At 43.4% G+C, this 8,830-nt stretch overlaps 1 protein-coding gene across 1 annotated transcript; it reads left to right on the forward strand.

The window, feature by feature from the left end:
- Positions 1-735: 735 nt before the first annotated feature.
- Positions 736-7,595, forward strand: TT8 (basic helix-loop-helix (bHLH) DNA-binding superfamily protein). The gene is made up of 8 exons (XM_078579706.1): positions 736-956; positions 1,036-1,290; positions 3,529-3,625; positions 3,758-3,772; positions 4,083-4,139; positions 4,269-4,895; positions 5,965-6,321; positions 7,234-7,595. Exons 1-8 carry the CDS (start codon positions 832-834, stop codon positions 7,318-7,320), a joined length of 1,620 nt encoding a protein of 539 aa, XP_078435832.1. The 5' UTR covers positions 736-831; the 3' UTR covers positions 7,321-7,595.
- Positions 7,596-8,830: the final 1,235 nt, after the last annotated feature.

The following is an 8,830-nucleotide window of genomic DNA, read 5'->3' on the forward strand; positions in this document are numbered from 1 at the left end:
CATCCCTCAGACACCAACCCTACAGAAACTCTCACTCTCTCTCTCTATCTATCTATCTCTATCTCTCTATCTCTATTTCTATCTCTCTCTCCTTCTCTCTCTGTCTATATTTATCTCTCTCTATCTCTTTATCTCTCTACCTCTATTCTCTCTCCTTCTCTCTCTCTGTCTATCTTTATCTCTCTATAACTATCTCTATCTCTATCTCTCTGTCTATCTTTATCTCTCTCTTTATCTGTCTCTCTATCTCTCTATATCTATATTTCTATCTCTCTCTATCTCTCTCTCCTTCTCCGTCTCTGTCTATCTTTATCTCTCTCTCTCTCTCTTTATCTATCTATCTTTCTACCTATATCTCTACCTTTCTGTCAACCTGTCTCTCCATCTATCTATCTATTTATCTATCCGTCTCTCTATATATCTATCTATCTATCTATCTGTCCATCTATCTATCTATTTGTCTATCCGTCTTTCTATCTATCTATCTATTTGTCTATCCGTCTCTCTATATATCTATCTATCTATCTCTCTATCTATCTATCTATCTATCTATCTATCTATCTATCTATATATCTATCTATCTATCTATCTATCTATTTATCTCTCTGTCTCTCTATATATTTATCTATCTCTCTATCCATCCATCTATCTACCCTCAAACTGCCGACCATACCCAACACTTTTGCATATTCTCATCTTATGCAAAATCCAAGCCCAAAGAATAAGACCGCTCCTCGAAGCTCTCTTCACAGACATCGCTTCTTTTTTTTCTGATCCCTCATCGTTTAGCGGCAATTAAGCTTGAGCTCAAGCTGAGTTCCGCACACAGCAATGGCTTGTCACCAGATTAACGACAACAAAGTCGCCGAAGCTTCACTTCAGGACAAGTTGCAGACCTGTGTTCAAAGCCTTCAGTGGACTTACAGCGTCTTCTGGCAACTCTGCCCTCCACAAGGGTCAGTAGCGTCTCCTTCCTTAGAATTTCTCTTCACGGGCTCTTCTTCTAATCTTTGTTTCGGTTTTTGTCGAGGCTAGAACTCTTGTTTGGGGTGATGGGTACTACAACGGGGCGATTAAGACAAGGAAGATGGTGCAGCCGGTGGAGACAACGGCAGAGGAAGCAGCGTTGCAGCGTAGTCAGCAGTTGCGCGAGCTCTTCGAGTCTCTTGCCATGGGGGAGGATTCTCAGCAGTCTCGCCGCCCTTGCGCTGCCCTCTCGCCAGAAGACCTCACTGAATTGGAGTGGTTCTATCTGCTGTCTATCTCCTTCGTCTTCCCCCCTGGCGTAGGGTAAGTCAATTTCCTTCTTTTCTTGTTTTTCTTAATACAACTAAGTTAAGAAGTAGCGCATGAATATTAACATGGTATCAGAGCCAAGGTTTTCAGGTTCAAATTCTTAAAATGACAGATTGTGAGATTGGGCCATGTATAGTTTAGCAGCAGGTGTTATGAGGGAGTGTTGAAAATTAAAATCCTGCCCAAGTTAAGAAGTATCACCTTTGCTATTAGGAATAAGGCACATGCATATTAACATGGCATCCTGTACAGGGCAGGGCAGTTGTTGTGTGGGGGTGTTGAAGAACAACATCCTGCGTAATGTATTAGCTATATCATGTATCTTTTCTTTGTCATTCTCTATCTTTTCTTTATTTTTTTTTCAAAATATTATCTTCAATACCCTGATTCCTCATGGCTCTCCATCATTCCTGATATGCTAGATGGGGATGTAACGCCGTTCCTTCATTCTTATTTTCTTCCGCGTGATTAAATTTTGCTTAAGCATGGTCGTTATCTTCCTTGGTATTCATCATTCTCTACATTGTCTTTCCTTATACTTCCAAATCTTTATCTTTAATAACCCATAATCCTCTTCTTTCTTCGACATTCCTGTATTTCAGATGGGGAAATAACGCCAATCCTTCATTCTTATTTTTCCGCGTAATTAAATTTTGCTAAATCATGGTCGTTATCTTCCTTGTTGTTCATCATTCTCTACTTTCTCTTTCCTTATATTTCCAAATCTTTATGCTTAATAACCCATATTCCTCATCTTTCTTCGTCATTCCTGATATTTTAATGGGGATTCACCGCCCTGTCACTATTCCTATTTTTACTATGTAGATCAATGAAGACGCTATTTTTCTCAGTCCTTTTGATTCCGGCGGGCAGTTCTGGGGAACCAAGAGAATGATTCTCATTTCCTCTTCTTACGGAGTTGAGCTTTTGAGGAGAATAGACGGTGAATTCCGTGTTTGGTGAGACGATTCTTTCTGCCGGCTCAATAAGAGAAATCTCTCTAGATTTGAGCCTGCTCTCTGCCGGCCTCAACGAGGGAAAGAAGTAAATGTTCGGCCACCTTTTTACTCAGTGATATCACCCACCTGGTAGAGAGAGAAGCTTCTGAGAAGAAAGATAATGCAAACTTTATCCATGAAATATGATAAAGTTTGCATTCAAGAAGCTGGATAAAGTTTTAAAAGCCCTGAAGATGATATTAACGATCCGATTGATCAATCAACGAGAGGATAACCGGATTATTACAGACAGAGCCTGAAATTGATCAAGTGTCTAATAGATAATTGTAGAAATGCAGGCAGTGGTTTTCAAGCCTAATAGCTACAAATCTAGAATGATAGAGAGAGAGGGACAGAGGGAGAAAGAGGGTACTTTAGTGCTTGCTTTTCTGTAGATAACTGCCTAAATTTGTTTTTTAATTTATCAAATATCAGTAAGATCCCACGGCTTTATGATTTAAGAATTTATGCTCATGAAAAAAAAATTCCGTAGCATTTTTAGTATCTTTATTTCGTGCTGTGTCCTTGTATTCCCCCGGTTTATCGAGATAGAGAATGAGAGAGAGAGAGAGAGAGAGCATTTCTTTCCATCATATGAATTTAGTAATGTACTAACACGTCCCTGTTGTCATCTAGGTACCTTTACAAGTAATAATCTAGGGTTTTGGTGTCATTTATTACTATCTGGTGCAGGCTGAAAGAAACAGTGTCCGTAGAATTTTATTGGATGCTAAATTCTCGTATTCCCAGAGTTTAGAGTGGGAGAGATACACAAAGAGAGAAAGAGAGAGAGAGAGAGAGAGAGAGAGAGAGAGAGAGAGGTAGAGACAGAGGTAGAGAGAGACACGGAGAGAGAGAGGTAGAGAGAGACGGAGAGAGATAGAGGTAGAGAGAGACACGGAGAGAGAGAGGTAGAGAGACGGAGTGAGACAGAGGTAGAGAGAGACACGGAGAGAGAGAGGTAGAAAGAGACACGGAGAGAGAGAGAGGTAGAGAGGGACGGATAGAGAGAGGTAGAGAGAGACGGAGAGAGAGAGATAGAGAGAGACAGAGATAGAGTCGGAGAGAGACAAAGGTAGAGAGAGAGAGAGAGACCCTGAGACACAGAGAGAAAGAGAGCGTTTCTTTCAATTCCATGAATATAGAACAATACTAATACGTCCCTGTCGCCTTCTAGGTCCCTTTAAGAGTATTAATCTATTGTTTTGGCGCTGTTTCTTTCTATCTGGTGCAGGCTGCCCGGAAGAGCGTTTGAGAGGCAGCAGACTGTGTGGCTGGTAGGGGCAAATGAGGTGGACAGTAAAACCTTCTCTAGGGCTATCCTCGCCAAGGTTCTTCTTTCTTTCCTCTGTCCTCTTGATAATTAAAATTTTATGTTCATTTTTCTTCATTTATCTTCACACTGATTCACATTTATGTCTTCTCCAACGGCAATTTCTAACTCCCACTATCCACAAAACCAGGGAGCTCAGATCCAGGTTTTTCCCTTCTTCTCTCCTATGAAATATGCTTGTAAATATGTGAAATTTTACGTCTGGAGATTTTCATGTCACTTAAATTTATAATGGAGACTGAGATCATCTACTCTGGGATTGGGTATTTGATTTTTTTTTTACGTTTAGAGCTAGAAAGGGGAAGATGATATTAGTATGATAATAAATATGAGAAGGAACTAATTTGATAATTGTAATGAGATAGGGCTTAGATAGTAATAGACATAATTGAACTCAGGAAGGATATATGAGTAATGAATGACATGCGATTTTTATATCTTCCTCTGAGTTTCAGACCGTCATCTGCATTCCCATCGCTGACGGTGTTCTGGAGCTTGGCACCACAGACTGGGTAAGATTTTCCATGTTAAAAAATTGAAAATAAGACATAAAATTGATAGAAATTACAATAAAAATACAAAAATGGCAATTTTTTTAAAACAGTATAATATACTTATACATCTTATACTTCTTCAAACAGGTTGAAGAAGATCATGATAAGATTCTACAAATGCAGAGCTTTTTCTCTGGCTATCAAAACACCATGCCAGCCGTATCAGAGCTCTCTTCGTCGGTCCCGGCTGGCTGGCGGCGCTGCCTAACAGATTCTTTTGCGGCCTCCCCGGCGGAGGTGCAACGGTACGATGACGATGACGATGACGATGAAGACGAAGGACCAAACTCAGAGGAGATTCTGATACAGACGCCGATGACGGAAGAGATTCTGATCGGCACCCCGGATGACGGATCGAACGACATGGATGACGGTCTGAAGACGCTGGCCATGACCCACGCAGAGGAGCTCTACTCTCAGACGGTCTCCGCCGTCCTCCAGCAAAACCCTAGCCGGAGCTGCCACGTCGGAAACCCAAGCAGCCAATCAGCGTTCTCCACGTGGACTGTCGGCGCCACCGTCGACGGGCGGCGCGCGCCGCAGTGCATGCTGAAGCAGGTTTTACGTAGCCTGCATGGCGGGCGGCCACGTAAGCGCGGGGTCTGCCACGTGGACGAGCTCAGCGCGAGCCACGTCATGGCGGAGCGGCGGCGGCGGGAGAAGCTCAACGAGAAGTTCGTCGCCCTGCGAGCCATGGTACCCTGCGTGACCAAGGTAGACGACGACGCCTAATTTGACCTAACGGTAACCTCATACGTCATCCGTGTTCCGTCTTGACCTCTGAACGAACGGAACGGGAGGGCCCTTCGTTGGTCTATTTAACTTGTCGTTCTGTCGTCCGTTCTGACGGGAACAGATTGATAGGCTCTGGCTCGCGTCAATGGAAGCGTCAACGTTAACGTCATCATGCCTTGTTGACGTTAATGGTGACGGTATGCAAAGAGGATGTGGACTGGCACGTGTCGACGTCAACGTCATCGACTCTTGTTGACGTTAATGATGACAGTAGGCAAAGGGGATGTCGATTGGCATTTGTCCACTTCAACGTCATCCATCCTCGTTGACTTAAATGATGATGGTATATAAAGTATATACAGATCGGCACGTGTCAACGACAACATCATCGACCCCCGTTGACTTTATTGATGATGGTATCTGAAGAGTATATGGGTTGGCTGTGTCAACGTAAACGTCATCTACCCTCATTGATGTTAGTGATGATGGTGTTCTAAGTTGATTGGGATTGGCATGTCTGGATGACGACAATACATGATGTAGACATTGCCTGTCGACATCAAACTACGATGAATTCGTCATTATCATGATCTGTTGACAAATTCATCATCTGTGACTTTAAATCATCGACACCGCTGGTGTTAATAGTGATGTAGACAATGAGGTCCACCATTGTTGACGTCAATGGTGGCATTGACAAATTCTGGGTGATGGCCCCATCATTTTGAGCATCCTTTTGTAAAAATCATAAACCTTGGTTGAGGATGACATTTACTAATTCTGGGTCATGGGCCTATCATTTTGAGCATCCTTTAGTAAAAATCATAAACCTCAGGTTGACGATGACGTTTACTAATTCTAGATAATGGGCCTATCATTTTGAGCATCCTTTAATAAAAATCATAAACCTCGGTTGACGATGACGTTGACGCTGTCCATGACAAAACGCCAACCTATCATCAACCTCACATTTCACTGTTATCCTTATGCGCCAAACCCTTATCCGTCATCCGTCCTGAAACCCTAAATAACGGCCAATTCCAAGCAGATGGACAAGGCGTCGATCCTGGGCGACACAATTGAGTACTTGACAAAGCTGCAACGACGGATTGAAGACTTGGAAGTTCAAGTAAAGGTTGCAGGGACAGAGCAGAGTATCAGAAACGAGCCAGAGAAGAAGAAGAAGATGAAGATGAAGGGAATGGATGTTCAGACAGAGTTCTGTGGGGAGACGAGCTTGGAAGTCTCCATTATCGAGGCAGATGCGCTGCTCGAGCTGGTGTGCCCAAACAGAAGTGGACTGCTCCTTTGTATCATGCAGACGATCCAGGAATTAGGGTTGGAGAGTTCTGCGGTCCAGTCTTCTGTTGCTGCCAATGTGCTTGTTGCGCAGATCAGAGCGAAGGTATGAATCAATCTTCTTGTTATTGGTGAAGGGATAGAGAAGAGAGGGAGTAGGGTCTTTGTTGAGCGAGAAGAGAGGGAGAAAGCAAGAGAGGGAAGCAGAGGGATGAAGAGATAGAGAGACAGAGAGGGGGGGAGAGAGGGAGGGAGAGAAGGGGAGAGCTATCTAGAGAGAGAGGCCTAGAAAATGAAGCAGAGGGATGAAGGGATAGAGGAGCAGAGAGGGCGAGAGGGGGAGAGAGAAAAACGGGTAGTGATGTAGAGAGATATAGAGAGAGAGCTAGAGAAAGAAGAAGAGAGATGAAGGGATAGAGAGAGACAGAGAGGGGGGAGAGGGGGAGAGACGGAGAGAGTGAGAGAGAAAAGGGGGTAGTGATGGAGAGAGAGATAAAGAGAATGAAGCAGAGGGATGATGGGATAGAGAGACAGAGAGAGGGGAGAGGGGGAGAGAAAAAAGTGGGTAGTGATGTAGAGAGAGAGAGAGAGAGAGAGAGATTAAGAGAATGAAGCAGAGGGATGAAGGGATAGAGAGACAGAGGGGGGGAGTGATGTATTGCGATAATGGAAACAGAGGCATGAATGGATAGAGAGAGGGGGATGGAGCGGAGAGAGAGGATAGAGATAGCCTAGTGGAAGTTGAGGGTAATATATGGAGGGGAGAGGATAAATGTGTATAGTAGGAGGCTAAAACATTAGCCGCAAACATAGGTGTATAGAGATATAGAGAGAGAGAACAAGAGATGGAGGCGGTACACAGAGAGAGAGATAGAAGAAAGGAGAGAGAGAGGGAGAGAGAGGGAGAGAGAGAGAGAGAGAGAGAGAGAGAGAGAGAGAGAGAGAGAGAGAGAGAGAGAGAGAGAGAGAGAGAGAGAGAGAGAGAGAGAGGTTTCTAAGCGTGGAATGTGGTGTGCAGGTGGAGAAGGGATCCATGGGAACGGTACCGAGCATCGTGGAAGTTAAGAAGGCTCTTCATCGTCTGATCATCCCGTATCGACCTTAGTCAGGGTTTGCCTCCATATATACATATATTTCATGCGAAGGTGTAGACAGGCAGCTGCTACGCCCCCCGTACTCGTTTAAACTCAAGGAAGAAGGAGAGAAATATGACTTGGAACTTGGCAAGGAGATAATTTAGGAATACTTATGTTGGGCTATGACCCAATTAACCATACAAACCGTCACCCCGGTAATTCAAGATTCCCAAGTGACAGTCATCTCTCTCTCTCTCTCTCTCTCTATCTATCTATCTTTCTCTCTCTCACACACACACTCCTCTCTCTCATTCCCTCTCTCTCTCACACACACACTCCCTCTCTCTCACTCTCTCTCTCTCTCACACTCCCCCTCTCTCTCACTCCCCCCCTCTCTCTCTCACTTACTCCCTCTCTCGCACTCACTCCCTCTCTTTCTCTCTCTCTCTCTATCTATCTATCTTTCTCTCTCTCTCTCACACACACACTCCCTCTCTCCACGCACACAGTCCTCTCTCTCATTCCCTCTCTCTCTCACTCCCCCTCTCTCCCTCTCTCTCTCTCTCCCCCTCTCTCTCACACTTATTCCCTTTCTCTCTCTCTCCCGCCCTCTCTCTCTCACTCCCCCCCTCTCTCTCTCACTTACTCCCTTTCTCTCTCACTCCCGCCCTCTCTCTCACTCCCCCCCTCTCTCTCTCACTTACTCCCTCTCTCTCTCACTCCCCCCCTCTCTCTCACTTACTCCCTCTCTCTCTCACTCACTCCCTGTCTCTCATTCTCTCTCTCTCTCTCTCACTTACTCCCTCTCTCTCACACACTCACTCCCTCTCTCTCTCTCCCACTCACTCCCTCTCTCTCTCACTCACTCTCTCTCTCTCTCTCTCTCTCTCTCTCTCTCTCTCGGTGCGTGTGTTTGTCTTTCTCTAATCCAATCATACGCTGTATATGAAGAACTGGTGAGGACTAATGAATAAAAATAAAATTTATTTACAGGTTTTGGAGACAAAAGTTCACAAAGGGGTATTGAACGAGATGAGAGTTGACAACCAAATATTCCACCCTTGCTAACACAGAACCCTCTGAACAACCTTATTTCACCATTGTTGCGGCCAATACAACACGAGGAGCATGACATATTCCTGTGTGTCAAAGCTTCAAAGTGAGACAGGTTGTTATGAAGAAATTTTGCTTCAATGATACAGTCGATCAGAGTACTCATTCAAAGATTATCCTCCAATTAAATATCTCGTATCAAAGATGATTCCATGAACTAGAATTTTATTTTAAATGATAATCCACATACAAAACAGAGTTTAACGAATAATATGTGAGTAACAATTATAAATTTATATTTATTTTAATATTTTTTTAGGATATATGTTTATATTTATTTAAATATTTTTTTCTTAATTGAATAATAATTTGCTATTTTACATAATGATCAGTGTGGGTAACTATAATTTCAATAAGTATTTACACCAAAATAGTTCCTTTAAGTTTGGGAAATTTCATGTTTAATATAATTTTAGCTATGTTTTT

The sequence above is a fragment of the Wolffia australiana genome, chromosome 8 (genome assembly GCF_029677425.1).
Source record: "Wolffia australiana isolate 7733 chromosome 8, ASM2967742v1".
Lineage (NCBI taxonomy): Eukaryota > Viridiplantae > Streptophyta > Magnoliopsida > Alismatales > Araceae > Wolffia > Wolffia australiana.